The sequence below is a fragment of the Wasmannia auropunctata genome, unplaced genomic scaffold, assembly GCF_000956235.1.
Source record: "Wasmannia auropunctata unplaced genomic scaffold, wasmannia.A_1.0 LD336053.1, whole genome shotgun sequence".
Taxonomy (NCBI): domain Eukaryota; kingdom Metazoa; phylum Arthropoda; class Insecta; order Hymenoptera; family Formicidae; genus Wasmannia; species Wasmannia auropunctata.
This window is the reverse complement of record NW_012026837.1, coordinates 3981328-3999754: the sequence shown is the minus strand read 5'-3', so window position 1 is coordinate 3999754 and position 18427 is coordinate 3981328. Positions and strand designations below refer to the sequence as shown.

At 41.6% G+C, this 18427-nt stretch overlaps 1 protein-coding gene across 1 annotated transcript; it reads left to right on the top strand.

Moving 5' to 3' along the window:
• Positions 1 to 1469: 1469 nt before the first annotated feature.
• Positions 1470 to 18003, top strand: LOC105451164. Its single transcript, XM_011691442.1, has 20 exons — positions 1470 to 1520; positions 5891 to 6017; positions 6732 to 6820; positions 7101 to 7362; positions 7649 to 7778; positions 7851 to 8002; positions 8258 to 8533; positions 9079 to 9378; positions 9990 to 10088; positions 11117 to 11873; positions 12120 to 12563; positions 13162 to 13343; positions 14046 to 14224; positions 14529 to 14677; positions 15505 to 15651; positions 15874 to 15963; positions 16629 to 17007; positions 17104 to 17273; positions 17468 to 17611; positions 17796 to 18003. The coding sequence occupies exons 2-20, from the start codon at positions 5942 to 5944 to the stop codon at positions 18001 to 18003; spliced, it is 4233 nt and encodes a 1410-aa protein (XP_011689744.1). The 5' UTR covers positions 1470 to 1520; positions 5891 to 5941.
• Positions 18004 to 18427: the final 424 nt, after the last annotated feature.

The window sequence follows — 18427 nt, the reverse complement described above, 5'->3', positions numbered from 1 at the left end:
TGTTACCGAATTTCATTTTCCAGCTCATCTATTAACTTAATCCATTATAAAATATTTATTCCATACGCGCATCTTTCTTCATATTTAACATATTCCACATCATATTTCCACATCATGCGGCGTAAAATTTGTATACATTTCGAGAAGCAAGATTTTTACACAGAGAGAATTTTCTTTTCAAATTTACCCTGAAAATCATGTTAATTGTAAGACAATATAGTATTTAGGTAAATTTTACTGTGCACTACAATAAATTTTACTGCGAAATCTTATTGTAATGCACAGTAAAATTTGCCTAAATACTACATTGTCCCATAATTAACATGATTTGCAGGGTAAATTTAAAAAAAAATTCTCTCCGTGTACTTTTGCAAAATTCAAGCGCTTATATTTAATGTATGTAATAACATTCTTGATTTCCTCGCACAGCAATAATAAATTTTATAAATTCACGAACATATCTAAATAAATATACGAGTACATCTTAAAATAAATCAACAATTAAAGCATTAGAAAGTCTCTCCTCGCATTATACTCGAGTTTTTTAAAAATTATTCTTGAATTACTTTACTAATATCGCGACGATTGTACTTTTAAATTAGCCAACCACACATTTTAGAAAAAAAGGACTGAAAAAAGTATAAAAACGTTAAAAACGAATAAAATTATTAGTGGGACAGTGCAATACCTTTGTGCGAAGGGATTCTCGACGCCAGGCGTCTAATATGGTGAACAAAAGGTTACGGACCTCTGGTATTGGAACGCCTGATCACCCCCGCGCTTTATCCAGTTGATCGTTGAGCGGCTCGTTGACTCGCCACGATGACGGCGCGATCGCGTCCTGGTTGACCTCGGCTGGGAGTCTCTAATCCATGATTCCGCCGCGCGATCCGGCCTCGATGACGAGATCGAACCTACGCCGCTGGGTACGACGATCCGCGGGGCCCGCTCTGGTTGGGAGTCAGCCTCCCCCTCCCCCTACTCGTGCGTCGCCCGTTTTCCCGGATGGCCCCACGGAAACCGGACACACAATAGGTCCACTTCCGCTGCGCGCAAGGCCAGAGAAGTCGGACGTGGGGACCCCACCTGTCCGCCCCCGCGCGCCATGCTCTATGCCCTCTACTACTACGGGCCCCCTACGGCCTCTGCTACGCGGAGATCGCTCATCGGGAATGCACGATTTGCTCTTTTACCATTCTCTCTCTCTCGCTCTCCACTTCCCAGGTGTACAGGTGTCCATTATTTCCACGCTTCCCGCCGATTTCGACCGTCAGTTTGATTACGGGTGCCATTCGCGCCGCACGCGTGATTTTGGCGTACGCTCGCACGCCTTTTTCTCGCGCGCCGATCGGTGGACAGGCACGAGGGACGCCCTCAGGATCACTTCGCGATCGCGACCGGGATACCGTCGCAGGACGCTTCCCCTCGCCCTCCCCAGCAGCAATCGCGCAATCGCGCCAAAGGGTTTGCGGAGAGTTTGCGGTAAAGCGGAAAAAATCGGAGAGAGCTGTCCCTTCCGGGTAAGATTACGCAGAGTCCGGCCAAATAATATGTACATTTGTATAAAAAACCTGTTCGTGTAACTCACCGTCGATGATATTTGAACGAAAACTGATCGTGTCCGGTATGTAGTAGAGTGTTGTTCATAAACACGATGCATCGCTCGACGAACTGTACCTTAGCTGTAACAGCATGCGTATTTTTAAACTCGCGGAATTTTTAAACAGCCAGCGGATTTTTAAACTCGATTTTCTCGAAAGCTGAGCCGAAAATAAAAAGATTTTATTATATATTTTTTCTCATTTTTATTTTTATAAAGAATCACTTGCCCGACTGTACATATTATTCGACCGGATTGTGTCATATTACCTTTTTTTCGATAAGATTCTCTCGCACGATTGGCAATCTTTCTATTCAGATGTCAAGTCAGTCGCGGAATGAAAATCATTCGTAATTACTCGACTTTAATTATAATTCTATAGTCTGTTTTTTAAGAGCCCCGAGCAGAAGATCAAATCCCGCGCTCATGAGGGTGCATTTATTTTACCAGCACCCTCATGCCCCGTTATCTTTCTCGAGAGGAGATTTATCGAACCGATAAATCTGCTTGAAAAATTCGCTTCAGAAAATATATATACCTACGCTTACAATAAGTTTTACGGTAAACAGTGTAAACACGCGATGACTAATTCCCTTTGTTGTACATACAGCTACAAAGAGAGATACATTTTCACAGAATGCTGCATGCTCACATGATTGTAATGCCCATATAAGGACTGATAAAGTAACTCGCATGACTGCACAACTACTCGAAAACTCAATTAATTATTCCAATGACGTACCTATCGCGTGGCTATTAACGCGCTGGAGCGCAGTACACGCTCGTATTGCTGTAATCATGATAATTACCCGGCAGATTGTTACGCAATTGTAAGATACGCGTGTGCTATACGGATTTTCCGCGGATCCTTCGCACAGCCACGCGATTGCATGTATAATTCAATTGATTGGTATATTAATTTTCAAGCGTGACTCGGCAGAAACATCGGCCGCGAATTTCAAACATTCCTAAACACACATTGTCGCTGTGCCTCCCCCCCCCTCCCCTCCCCCATCCTTCCCACCAGCGCATCGCGTCGTGCCCGAATCCAATGGAATTAGCATGGCGCATTATACCAGATAATAATTTGTCGTTGCGTGCGAAAGTTCCATTAACATGAACGTCACACAACAATGACCGAATTCATTCCCCCGGTTCGACACGGGTACGCACGCAACAATGCCATCCGCGTACCAATAGAGTTCAAAGGACCACGACAATAGGCCCTGCGGTGGAAGCTCGCGGATGAAAAGCAGCATACGGAAAGTAAAGCTTTTCAAAGGGCTGACGCTTCCCAAAGCCCGAAATTGCGAATCGCGCGTCGACAACGGTCTCTTCAAGCTGCGTCTTTTGTCCCTTCAAATAACCCATTTCTCCTCGTATATATCGGCAACTGCTCCAGTAGAGTTCTCGCGACGGTAAATCCAAATTCCTCGGTGAAAAAATATTAATTGAATTTCGTTAACAGCCAGATTTCACAACAGATTTCACACACGACAGCGAAAATGAAAAGACACCTCGCGCGCGAGCCATATTTATTTAACACTTTTCAACGTCTCCGACCGTTTTTAATTGGCGGTCCCTCGCTGTCTGACGGCATGTTTAATTACCTCAATCCGAGTAATTTCCCGAAATAATTTGCATACGGGCGAGCGGCACGTCATAAATCCGGCGATCCGGGCGAGGACAATTGCGGAAATGTAATTTCGCACGCGGCTGCAATATTACGGCGAAACGGGCGAATTATGACGAACGGGCACCATAATTTTCTCTCGCGACCGATGATATTAACATCAGAATAAGCTTTTATACCGCGTTGTCGGTGACAGACGCAATTACCGAGGCGATAAACCATAACGCGATTAATAAGCAGCGCGCCGCCGCGTCGGTGGACACAATCGGTTGGCCGACCCGCTGCCATAAAGTAATTGGCACTCCTCATGAACAAGTACGCTCGCGCATCGACGAGTAAACATAAATTACCCCCGACAATAAAATTCTCTTTATGATACCTTGTCGATATCATAAAATTCATAAACACTCTGTTGTGACGGCGCTTATATATGAACTCCGAATTCGATTGCGCGATATATTTTCGAAATCGTATAGACCCCGATAAAGGTATAGCAAATGTAATTATACATGGACTACGTTAACATTCGTATTGTATTTTACAGACAGTTCAGATTTTACAAAAATTTAATACCACACATAAATAATTTTATTGTCATGATTTACTCTCACGTTCATATATGTTTCAACATAATAGTTAAACCGATTAATATTAAAATACCATTGTAGGAGTTGCTGCAAAATTTGCTTTTGATAATAAAACATTCAACAATAAATCTATTGTTATAATAATATAAATTATTACCCTTATTTTTAAAAATGTATGTTAATTCAGACTAATGAACGAGCAAACTTTAGATGTCGATATAAAAGTACTTTTTATTACTGAAATATACGATAAAACACAATAAAATGTTTCTCGACTTAACTTTGTTCTCTTCAGTCGTCTTACATAACAAAAATCTTGAAATTACATGTAAGTATATAAATTACAATTTGAAGAGTTCAGCTTGAACGTATTAAAACAGAGATTTTTTTTATAAGATTGATTTGATGACGGTTTAAATAAATATTATCGCGTGACAACATAATAATAATGATAAACAAGTTATAAGTCTTTAACGAAATCAAAAATTTTCGATATAGTATCGGTGTATAAAAAAATCAGTCGATTAAATAATCAACTCATCATTTCGAGAAAGTTACATCCTAATGTTGCTGGTTTATTTTAGAACCGGTCTATCGAAACCGTTTTGTTAATCTTATGAAAAAGATCTCTGTGTCAATGCGCATACGAGCTGAACTCGTAAAATTTATATGCATGTAGTTTCAAGATTTCAGTTAGTTATGCAAGACAGCTGAAGAGAATTAAGTTAGATCGAAACATTCCATCGTTACCTATTACATATTGTAATAATAAAAAATATTTTTATATCGATAAAGTTTGCTCGTTCGTTGGCCTGAATTAACATATTATTATTATTTCAAGGCGTGAAATTATTTTGGCAGATATTACGTTTGCAAAATTCTTTTAGAAAAGATATTAAGTACATACCGCGTAAACACGGTTCCCTTATTTTTGATGTTATCGATGGCGAAAACCGCTGACGAACGCACGAAGATGCCCGTTCTTTCGTTTTCGATGATTGAACCCGCGCTCTCCTACGTCAATCACGATAACCGGTCAGAGAGAGAGAAAGAGAGAGATAATGGTACAACCGGCTAATAATGTAATACCTGAAAGTTGGAACCACGCTTCGTTGACCTTACGGGCGTGTGCTAGTCCTTTGGCAGCCGCGTACGTATACGATCGCGCGAGGGTGACGGTGTGTGGAAGTGTTCAGGGTGAGCGCTCGTCAGGAATCCCATAAAGTTTTAGTACACGCTGTCCCCGCGTATATATATAATACGTACATCTCGAGTACGTAGAAACGTCCATCGGCCAGAACAAATGGTTCTCGCTAGTAGTTTTATCTGGTATTTCGATTTTTCACGTACTGTTTCTTTTTTTCTTTACACGGAGAAGGGGGGGGGACACAAACTGGATTTACATCCATTGCACCTGGCCCTCCAGGGAAATTCAGAGAATACGGAAGAAACATTCGAACGATATCGGCAAACAGCTAAGCAATAATTATTCTATCTGCTCTTCTCATATATGTATTTTTGTTTTATAGAACAATATTTTCGTGAATTTCTTTAATCAAATATCCAGCTCACAATTAAATGTGAAATAAGAGTATGTATGTAGCACGTAATTTTTGAGTCTTTTTTGTGCGCTCCCGAAGTACGTACAAACAGTTTCAATATTTTCCCCCGCGGGCACTTATTTCGTAAAAGAAAAATGCACGTGAAAAATACGTGTAGCTTTACGACGGTCGCGTAAATAATTTCGTGATCTCTTGCATTATTAAATTTCAATACAAAGCTACCCCTTAGAACAGCATTTCTCTCCTCGCATAAATTAAATTTCTTCTCTCTTTTCGAAGCGAGAAGCCACACGTACTCACGTCCGACCGTTTTCAGTTTCTACCTCTGTAATTTCTACCACTGTAATTTTACGAAAAATAACATGAAATAAAAATTTATCTCTTTAATAAAGCATATTTGGTGACGTTAAAAAAAAGTAGCATGGAAAGTTTTAATATCAATGATATTTTTCTAAAAATACCTATTTCTCTCTTTTTATACATCAAATGTTTAATCGTTTATTTTCAGCTCTTAATAGCGATTGGCATGTATGCGACATAGATACATTTCAATATCACGATGCGAAGAACTTACAGATCAATTAATATGCTGCCAGCCATTTGGATACTCATCGTGTTAGATCTATTGGTCAATGGTAAGCACGTAATAGATTAAAAATTCTTCACAATTTCTTTCAAATTAAATTTGATACAGATATTATTGGTATACATTACTCACAGACTTCGACATGTTCTATTTAAAAAAAAAGAGCTACAGAAAGAAAAAAAATTTCATCTTCTAAAAATTTTGCTCGTCATTAATTAAACACGATCGAAAATCATGAGTAAAATTTATTTTGAATTAATTAATCTGATAACTGAAATATTAAGTAACAATCATTTCAAATTGATAGGAACTTTCGTTTAAAAATTAGAATAAAAAAGCTGTATTCCGATTTTCTGTTCGGCGCGATACAATCGTATGGCGCGAATTCTAAAAATCCGTTCCGCCGTTTGGAATTTGCACGTGCCTAAATAAATAGTTCTGCGAACGTGCGAGCAAGCAAATCGAGGGATACAGAACGATGTCATGTACATACTTGCGAAACTGTTGGTCGGTGTTGTGTCATCACTATCCGTGCCACTTATGGCACTGAAAATATCGCGTTGATAAAATCGCGAAGAGCACGTGTGCGTGTTTGTCGGCTGGAGGAAGTAGCCTGAATTTTATGCGAAAAGGAAATAATAATCTGCGCTTTTTTGCCACGCGAAATAGTATATATACCTAAATAATAAAATCAGGAACGGACGCGCTGTCGCGCGTTAACCGGCAGAAACGGCCGCTAACGGGAAGACCATTATAGTTTCAGCACAAACGGTGCCCTGCAACGGCGGTTTGGGTAGGGTGGTTTACGAGAGACTTCCGGATCAGCAGCTTCAGGGTTTCGACGACGATGTGGTAAGATCGCGTATGATTTCGAAAGTACTTCGGCTTTAAAGTACGTCGCGCTCTAGTTTCTCGAGTTTGTCACTTGTCGTAAAATATCCTTGTTATGAAATATAACGTTCTCCAAAATTTTATTCGCACATCGCATACCTGCAATATTAATTATAATGTCGTGAACTTCCATCCACAATTCCGCGACGTAGCGGAATTGCGTAAGAAAGGTCGCCGCGTGACACAATTGCGAGAAGGGACTGCGTATCCGACGTTAAGAAATTCCGTTTCACGAGTGCAGATACGAGAGCCGGGGCCTCCGTTTAGGGTGATGGAGAAGTGTCAAGAGCTCTGTCTGCGCGACAGACCGTCGTCAAACAATCTGGTCCGCGCATGCACGAGCTTCGACTTCCAGCCCGGGAACAGAATCTCGTCCTACGGCGGCGTCGCCGAGTACGACGAGAGTACTTGCTATTTAACGAGGGAACAGGCGCAGCCGGAGGGCATCGGAAATCTCATGCTCGTACCGAACAGCGTGCACTTCACCGAAGTGTGCCTAGCGTGTGAGTATTCGCGTATAGGTGCAGAAAAAAATTAATATCGCCGCGTCGCGACGCATTCTGTTAAATAAAATTTATTATTTGAAATTAATAGCCGCTCGTTCATGAATTTTGCTTGTCGGAAAGCTGTAATAATTTTTTTGCTGGTAATAATAGAAGTGAAACGAATTAACAATCTCTATAAATAAAAACTTTTTTAATTCTTAATTATGACCGACTTCTATTTGTCTTTTAATAATTTTTGTTTATCAGAGAGAAATATGAAGTTAATGTTGTCTCTCATTCTCAGCCGACAGAATAGAGAGGGAATGTCCAAATCGTCGTTACGTGTTCGAGAGGCATCCGAGAAAAAAGCTAAAGCTACCCTTGACTGACATCAAAGAAGTCAGCGCCGCTAACAGAACCGACTGCGAGGACAGGTATACACGCGGGGATTAAAAATTATCGCGTCTTATACCGTCAAAGGAATAGCATTTTCATTTTGCGTTTAGGTGCCTTAACGAGTTCAGTTTTGTCTGCCGATCGGCGACATTCGACACTGCCCTCAGGAGTTGCTCTCTCAGTCGTTTCACCAGAAGAACACATTCCGAATTACTGGAGGACGATCCGAATTCTGATTATCTGGAAAATACTTGCCTTAATGGTATGTTCCTGATTAATTTTTGCACAAAGCATTTATGTGTCTCATCGCATAAAGTTGCGTCAGAAATTTTCTCGTAATAATTTAAAAATCAGCGTATTAAATATATCGAGAAATATCATGTACATATTTTATATTAATTATGTAATTGTATTAATAAATAATAATACAATTCTTTATTATTAATACTAAGCATGTATTAATAGTATTTATATAATCATTAAAATTCAAGAAATATCTTTTTAAACGTATGATCAGCCGAAAGGCGATGCGACGGGCTCGCAGTGTTCGTCAAGGAGGAAAACAAAAGTTTACGCGGTCCGTTTGAGGTGGACTTATATACGAATCTCACTTTGGACGAATGTCAGGCGCTATGTCTCAGAGCGGAGAAATACTTCTGTCGCAGCGTCGAGTTTGACGAGCAAACTCGGCAGTGCGTCATATCCGAGGAGGATTCCGTCTCGCAAAAAGACGACATTGGAGTTAGCAACAGCATCAGTCGTCACTTTTACGATTTGGTGTGCTTAGATAATCGTGAGTACTATTTTAATATTGGTTATTAATATTGTTAAATACTAGCTCTCTTTTGTGCCGGTCTCTGTTGTAGTCTGCGACTATTCGTCTCATTACGTAAGTAACGTTCGCGACAAATATAACAAATAAGATATAATTGATAATTTTGCCGGAACATTATTTAACCAAAATTAATTTTCACGTTTTTAAAAATTTGCTTCCATGAAAGTACTTTTTTTTCTTCATTTTAATTTCACTAAAAACCTTAGTTTATTTTACTAATTGCTACACCTTTTCATAATTTTTTAATTTACTAATTTGGTTTCGGTGTAAATACAGTAAATTTTAAGATTGAATATGTAAAAATATTTTAAAATTTCGTGTGCACCCTCTCTAAGATTCACGGTGCTAGTTGAGAGTTTATTGTACCCGACACTTTTGTTTCTACTCTGCATCATTTATACTAAATTCTAACGAGGCGTAAGATTATTTTAATTAACAATGGTCAGTTGGTGGTTCACAACTCGTTATCAATGCCTACTTACGAAACGTAGATCCGTCCGTAGCGCGCGGCTCCGAATACCCGGACAGCAGCTCGACGTCGCACCTCTTCTCCGACGGTCGTCGCCCGGACACGGCCTTCCAACGTTACCGGGACTCGCGTCTGAGCGGCGAGTTCCACTCGGAGATCACCGGACGCAGCCTGAGCGAGTGTCTGGACGAGTGCCTCCGGCAGACGAGCTTCCAGTGCCGCAGCGCCGTATACTCCGAGCATTATCACACCTGCCGATTGAGCCGGTTCAATCAGAAGGACGGTAACCGGATCATCTACGATGTCGATTACGACTATTATGAGAATCTCATGCGTGAGTATTGATTCCGCCTGTCCGCGAGAGAGGATGACGCGTCGCGTCGTGGACAGCTCCTGAACATCGTGTCATTCGCGATAAACTCTTTCCTTCACGGAACAATTTTGCTGAATCCAGATCTCGAAATATAATTTTTGTTCAATAATCAAAATAATTTTGTGCGAAAGCCAAAGTGATTGCTAGAACATCAAAACGTTTTATAGCAATGCTTATCAGTTTTAACATTCCAACAAATTATTTTGATGATTCAACAAAAAATTATTTTCAGATCTGTCTTTAGCAAAATTTTTAGATCTTTCAACAAAATCGTTCTTTCCGTGTTAGTATACGCGCAACTGATGACACACTTCGGAAATTGATATATATTCGAAAAAATTGGCGAGCAGATGTAAAACGTTAAATTTCTTAATGTTTATCGTCGTCCTATTGGCGATAAATTTGAAATCGACTCGATTCTTTTTTCTTAGGTCGCTACGTTGGTTCGTAGATCGACTTGTATCACTTATACGTGATCGCGCCGCTCGCGCCGCCTTTCGCGAAATTTCTTGAAGCAGCGCTGTATCTTCGCATTGCTCAATGTTTAATCTAACGACGCGTTGTACCAACAGATCAATATCTAGACGGCGATCGCGACGGCGGCCCTGGATACAGACCGGATCCCCTGGGACAAGACACAAACTTTGGACGACCCTCTTTAGGAAGACCCGGTTAGAACCGTATAATTAATTCAGAATAATATCGTATGTCGACGTGTTATATAAAGTTGTGTAATCATTCATGGTAACTACTGAGCAACCGCATAAATTGTCTTGATAGAGCGAGATCTTATACGATATAATCGCCGTTAGACGCGATTGTCAGCCACCATCTGTTACGATCATCTCGCAAATATCATTAATCTTATCGTTTGAATAGTAAGCTAATCCAGATTACACTATATTCACACTGTTTTCTTAACGTTAAACATGATCATCTAAGCTTGAATTTTATTTTTTCTACTATAACAATCGCATTCGATATATTAATAAAAAATGTGTTCAAAACCAGCTTAAAATTCGGCACAACACGCAGGTAGCGGCTGATATCTCGCTTCGGAATTTCCCACATGGCATGCTTGATGGTCAAACGACCGACAAGTGACTTTATTTGTCTCCTTTTTAATTTGCGAAAACAACTTGTTTGTCACTTGCTCGACCGGAAGTGCCGAGGCGAGATTTCGGCCGAACTGAGAGGGGAAGAAGGAGCAAGCCGACGCTGCGTGAGGCAGTCTTCTCGCAACCGACCCTCGCGGCACTTGCTAACGATTCGGTAACGCGGCTTGTACTCCTTTTCTAGCACTCGCTAAAAGTCTAGCAACGATACTCTTATTCTCGTTTTTCGTAAGGCGATCTGATTGGCAATTTGCACTCTTGTGCGGTGCATCGGATCGCGCTTACCTCTGTAAATATTGTAAATAGTCAAGTTTCGCGTCAAGGAATAAACGGTGTTCGTGCACAAGTGCGCTCGATTTATTAACAGACACACATTTCCACGCTCATTCCTATCTCGCGGCATTTATCCAATCATCGCGTACACGTCTACTAAACAAAATGAGATAATCATATTTAACAATAACGTTTATTAGTTACCATCATTTGTTCATTTAGCTTCTATATTACTTAAAAATATCAAATATTTTATTTGCGCATAATAAATATTCTAAAACTTTCTACAATATTTTCTAAAATACTTCCAGGATACCCGGACGATTACGACAAAGGATATACCAGCAGTATTAAACCAGATCGTTATCCCGACCGCTATCCGGATCGTATGCCGGACCGTTATCCGGATCGATATCCCGATCGCTATCCTGATCGCTATCCCGATCGTTATCCAGACCGTTATCCAGACCGATATCCCGATCGTCGTCCCTTAGACGATAGATACCCGGACAACAGATATCCTCAAGACTCCGACAATTATCCCGATCGGTATCCTCTTGGTGATCGATATCCTGATCGGTATCCCGCGGGAGATCGATATCCCGCTGGCGACCGTTATCCCACTGGCGATCGTTATCCCGCTGGCGATCGTTATCCCGCTGGCGACCGTTATCCCGCGGGAGACCGTTATCCTATGACTGATCGTTACCCAGTTGGCGACCGTTATCCAGACCGATATCCTATATCCGACCGATATCCCGTTCGGGGAGGAGATCGACGTCCCAGTGTTAATGGTGTCAATAGATATCCCGACGCCGGAACTCTAGGGAGGTATCCCCCGAATGACCGATATCCCGCGAGTGACCGATATCCCGTGATACACGGGGTCCGCGTGACTTCAAGCCGATATCCTATCGATATGGTCGATCGGTATCCCAACATGATCGATCGGTATCCTTATCCGGAAGACCCCATGGACCGATATCCTCTGGGACTAGGTGACAGATCTCCTGCCGATCGATATCCAGCTAGCGGGAGATATCCGGAGAAAGACCCTTATGCCAACCGGTAAGCCACGAAATTAGACGTGATCGTGTCGAATTTAAATATTTTTCTCGCGTATCTTATAATAACTTTTCTATTAAATACATTGTCTGCTCAGTAAGTTCTGATTTTAGCGTATGAAAAATATGCCGTTGAAAAGTTAAGTGCTGGTCACAGATGATCATGATGGCAATCAAATTACGTAATCTTATTGAAAATAAAAATCCACGATTTGTCACGGAAAAATGACGTTGCGATTCAATCAAACAGCAGGTATCCGCCTGGCGGCGGAATGTACTCGCACGGATTCTTCGACGACGTTCGCGGTCCCCAGAGCCACGGTGCCGAGCAGCGACCTTACGCCGGCGGGCCTTACGGCCCGGCGCGACCCGTCGGCGGATACGGCGGCGGATACAGCGGCGGCGGCGGCGGCGGCGGCAGCGGCGGCGGTGGCGGCGGCGGCGGCGACGGCGGTGTCATTGGTGGCGGATACATAGGCGAAGGCGGCGTCTACAACACTCGTCCGTTTGGAACTGCCGGCGGGCCCATCATAGGCAGACCCCCGTTGGTGTCCAGGTGCGACGAGCAGGACAACTTCAGGCAGGTCGGGTCTCACACCAGAGTGCGGAAGCCGTTCGTTAGGCGGTACACGACCTCCTCGTCGTTGGGTCAGTGCGAGAGAGAGTGCGCCGACGCCAGAGACTTCGTTTGCAGGTAACAATAATGGTCGAACTTGTACAAGTAAATGTAATTAAATTCGATCGAAAAGTAGTGAGTTTTTCGACGAGCAATTAATTCGAGAGATACACTTGATATAGATGAAGCTTCATTTCTCTGCTACTTTTTCAGGTTTAAATCTAACTGCGTAAGCGGTCTAGCGAAAATTAAAAACAACATCTAATCCGAATTAAACGATTCAAGTGGTAGTAAGCTATGTAGCTGATTTGAGTAGCAATTTTTATGGTAATGTGAGGGAGAAGCGTAGTAACATTACTTAGCAATTATAAAACTGATTAATATTTGAGGCAAATAGAAATTACGTAAAAAAATAAAATTAAATTCGGTTATCATGCTTGTATCAGTAATACGGAAAATACAAGCTAATTATACAAAAACACAAAAAGTAGGAGATAAGTTCTTCGATTCGAAAGATGTAGCTACAACGACGAAATTCGTAGAAATTCCGACAGTTGATTCAGGAGACGCCTGTGACCCGGGGTGCTCGAAATTGAATTAGGAATGATTCGATGGGACGTTTGTTTGCGCAATCGATCGGACAAATTCGCTCGCAAATTCCCAACGTCATTTGCAGGTCCTTCAATTACCGGCCGTACGCCGCGCCTTACGGGGCCGAAAGGGACAACTGCGAGCTCAGCGACCGGGACTCCAGGGACATGGACATGGGCAATCCGGTTTATTACGACTCGGGCTCCGATTACGACTTTTACGAGAGGAACAACGGCCGCCAGGGCGCGGACGGGGAATGTCTGGACGGTAAGCGGCCGCCTCTGTTCGTGAGGCGCCAGTACGAAAGCGCAAAACACGCACGACCGCACTATAGGCACCTACAGGGTTGAAACACGTATGCTCAACGTAGAAATAAAATGTCCGGATTAGTATACCTGCACGGAGTGTGGTGGCTTATTACATCTACACGGAGTAGTATAGATATAATTAAAACACATTGTAGACAGCAGATATCTATAAAATGAGATAATTTCTCTTCTAGAATTAAGCTGCACACTAATTTAAACACGTTATTGTACATACAATTCTGCACCATTGTTACACGACTTCACCTTTACGAAATAAATCTCTAATACTGTTTTTTTTTTTTTCAATTTATACTTCTTCCTCTCGCACGTCGCATGTGCACAACCTATACGCAATATCCACGCACCAACACCATGTCTACATGCCAAGGGTCGACGGTGTATGTGACACAATTTTATGGCCATCCCCGCTCAACTGATTTCCCGCATCCCTTTTTTAATACAATGCTAATAGAGAAGCAATGCGGTCTTCGGCAATAATCTGACGCAATGAAACTTACGTGTGTACCTTATTTGACTTCTAATCCTTTTATTGACCACCAATTTCGATTTAATTAACTTCGCACCGTCGCGCACCTCCCCAGTCGACAGTTTTCCGGAAGCCACGCGGACCCCGACGAATTACGGTCTGTTACGCTTCTAGTGAGCCAAGTCTGTAGCGAGGACGGGATGGAGTTTACTCTGAGAACGCCGGAGGGATTTATCGGGCGAATCTACACGTATGGATACTACGACCGGTGCTTCTTCCGCGGGAGCGGCGGAACCGTGAACGTGCTCCGTATCAGCGGACCTCAGGGATACCCCGAGTGCGGCACACAGCGAGTAAGGGTGACAATTCCCGCTTAACGGCTTGATCCGCCGGAGACAATTTCCGAATCTAATTTAAACTGAAAGCTTTTAACGCGCGCGTTCCGCGAAATTCTTGCGAATCGCGCGAGACACGTGGAAAATCATTCCACGATAACCTTTAATTGGACATTGAATACCGGGGCTATTTAAAATAATTTGATACTTTTAATTTTTTTTCAAGCTATACTTCTCTTTTTCGCCGGTATCTGATAGAATCGCAGTTTTTGACGGCAGTTTAATAGATGTAATGAACGATTCGATCGGCGAATGCTTGCAGTACGGCGATACGATGACGAACATCGTGGTGGTGCAATTTTCGGACTACGTGCAAACCGGCCGGGACAAACGGTTCAACCTGACGTGCATGTTTCGGGGACCCGGCGAAGCTGTCGTCACATCCGGCTACATCGGTGCCGGGTATGCCAGGTCATATCGATCGAGAGGTCGTGTCTTGCACCGAGAGTACAATCATTAACGCGTTAAGTGCCATATCGAAGGTACCCCAGGGACGCTGAATTATGTAAATAAAGCCATATCGAGAGAAGAAAGAAAAAGTTTTTGAGCCTATAACTAATGAAATATTCCTCGTTACAATTTACAATTTTGTCTAATCACATTTTTACAGGACTCTTTTCCGACAAATCATACTAATTTTAGACAAACAAGTCAAGTTCCCCCCCGGCTTCATATTCGCAAATATTGCGATACTGCTCGACGTTGTTCTAGACTCCGCTTGCTCATTAATTTTGTATGAACTCACGTATAATAATGTTTAGCGAGTTACTGCGAGCGGAGTAAAACACGCTTCGCGTGTTGCGTTACATGAGTATGTAGGTGCAAGCACGCTGGTGCAATTTCTTTTATCACATTTTCAGTCCTAAATGTCACTTGAGAATATCACTCACGCATTCTATTCCTTCGTACATTTGTTTACTTTATATTAAGCATACAATCACATGCAGTATATTTATGTTAACAGCTCGTCTACTAAAAAATTAATTACAATTAATTTTATCGAAAAATTTTGTGCCTTAAATTGTGACGCAATATTCATTTCATTTTTCGATCAAAAAATTCGATATCTGGTTGAAAGATAAAAAATTTCTATCAATTGGTAAAATTAGAATTTAAAAACAAGAGCTAATTAAAGTCAGCCCCCCACATCTTTCATGTACATTCCTTCCACCACATTTTCATTCATAATTTCTAATTCATCCAATTTCGCTAATGGGTCTCATACGTGCGCTGTACAGATCAGGGTCTCCCATCCCCATCGAATATCTCCCAGCGGAGAACACCCTGAGCTCCAGAGTGCGCTTGATGATTCTCTATCAGGGTAGACCCACGACAACCATCGCCGTCGGTGATCCTCTCACTTTCAGACTCGAAGCACAGGACGGGTAATCTTCATTCATCTTTTAACACGATTTAACACGAATGGAATTACAAAATTATATTTTAAACGGTTTAATGGAAGTATAGTAGTTTCGTGTTGCTGCATGTCCGAAATTTAATTCCGTCGACTTCAAAATTAATCTCTCCGCGTCAGACATTTCGTATTTAAGATACACCATGGTAATCGCGTTTAAATTTCAACAAATCCCAATCATTATTTTCCATAGGTACAATTATGTAACGGATATATTTGCTACCAACGTTATCGCAAGAGATCCCTACTCCGGTAGAAGTGTACAACTGATAGACAGATATGGGTAAGAAACACTGAACCTCGTAATAAGAGAAAGACGGAAAAAACGATATTACCTACATTGGAGGTAATGCAATATCGTTGCTCCATTTTTTTTAATGTCTTGGACACTATCGAGAAATTATATAATAATTGGATAATTTAAATTAAACTAAATTTAAATCGAAAAATTAAATGCGGAGATAATTTAAATTAAATTAATAAAATAATTATAGGCTCAATAAAATGATAAAATATAAGAATAAAATATGGGTTATGAGCCAGAGACCTGGATATTTAATGCTCTAAGATAAGTTAAATACAAGATCACAAATACAAAATAGACGTTTCGACCTACATCAGGTTATTTTCAATATTACAGTAACAGTTAAAATTTAGCGGAATCGGTTCATATGAGGGGTCGGTACATTATTGAATATTTTAACAATACCAAAAAACGGTATTGTTAAAATATTCAATAATGTAATATTGAAATAATGTAATATTTAAAATGACCTGATGTAGGTCGAAATGTCTATTTTGTATTTGTGATCTTGTATTTAACTTATCTTAAAGCATTAAATATCCAGATCTCTGGCTCATAACCCATATTTTATTCTTATTTTAAATTAAATTATCCCCGCAAATTGCTTGTCATAATCTTCGTAATTGAAACGGAAATTTCTGCAGCTGTCCGGTGGACAACTACGTGTTCCCGGGTTTGGATCGCCTCCGCGACGGCGACAGCCTCGAGGCCCGCTTCAACGCCTTCAAAATACCCGAATCGAATTTCCTGGTGTTCGAGGCGAACGTGCGAACGTGCCGCGACGGCTGCCAGCCGGCGTACTGCTCCGGCGGCAGCGGCAGAAGCGAGCCGTCCTTCGGCCGGCGGCGGAGGGACGTAAGTAACGATACGGTGGCGAACGTCGAGGACGAGGCGTCGCCGATAACGACGGTGACGGACGGTGACTCTAACAACGCGTCGGCGACGATTTTCAACGCGACCGACGCTGCGAGCGATGAGCTGGATAACGAAGAGGAAGAGGAGCACGTCAGGGAAATGATAGAGGTACCTCGCCAAGAACAGATCGCTTTTGCCCCCGAAAGTAAACGAGGGGAAAGATGTCATCTCCATTTCGCAATAATATCAACTATATTTTGATAGGTTCTCGACTCGAGAATGGACATTGAGGAGAACACCGTCGTCGAGAGGCAAACGAAGATGTTGGAAAACATTTGTATAACGCAAAACGAATACTACGGCTTGGTTACCGCGGTGGGGATCCTCGTCGTGCTCTTGGCCTCCGTCGTACTCTTATCTATGCTCGTTTACAGGTAAAACTTACATTACACCTATGCAAATTTATTTCGCACTTCGCGTTTCATTAATTAAGAAGACCTCCCATTAAGAGTAAATTAATCCACAAATATTGCGTAAGCTGATTAGTAAAGTACAATTAATTATGAAGTATCTTGGAGCTTATCTTCTCCGTTCTATTAAGCGAATTTAAAGTGATTCATTATTTCAGAAAATACGTTTATTCCGTGATAATGAAAAATCGTAGACTCGACAAAACCTGCAATCGTAGCAGCCATTCCGACGAGCCTTACAGCAGCCGAGTCAACAACTTTTCTTTCATGAGAGCAGGTCTTCAGAAACCGTTTCAGCCGTCGTAAGTGTTTAAACGGGCGATATCAATCGAATTTTAATTCCTGAGTCGCGTGAAAACTGCAGTGAAAAAAAATATTTACTACTCCCGCATTGATATTTAATTATTATATCGTTAATTATTCACAATCATAAAGCTTTGATTTATAATGGAGAAAATGGAGTAACAGATGGTAATATTTAATTAGATCGATCTCGAGATCAATGAGCAATGCCATCAGCCAACGTCTCGCCTCGTCGCCCACCACTCTGGAGGGTGCTGTGGGATTGTCCACCGGCCGACGTGGCGGTTTCGATCCGAGCGAACCGATCTACACCGATCCCTCGCTCTTCGAGGTCACCCGTTGCTCGAACACCGCGAAATCGGCCCTCAGCGACAACTTTCACCTTATGTAGAAGAAATACGCGAGGATCGATCGAACGATCTTGAAAATTGCGAAAACGCGAACGCGATCCCCGCTCTATATTTATTTACTTCAATTGAGAGTATCGAAACCGACTATAACGACAACCAATCCGCGATAACAAATCAGCATTTTATACGATTTATATTCCGTCACTAGTCAACAATCCACTGCCAGTCTCCCAGCTAACGACTGTCATTTATCAATGATCCTCCAAATGGATTCCGAATAATCCAAATCGATTTTTATTATATAGTCAAAGAGATTAACTAAATTAGCATTTATGTTTATATATAATATTATTACTAATAATCGACAAGTTAAAGATACTGCTTTCCTAAAGAAATATTTCCTAAAGATGCTTCAGAAGGTAGCATCCGTTTCTCTCAAACGACATTCCAAAATGACTGCAAAAT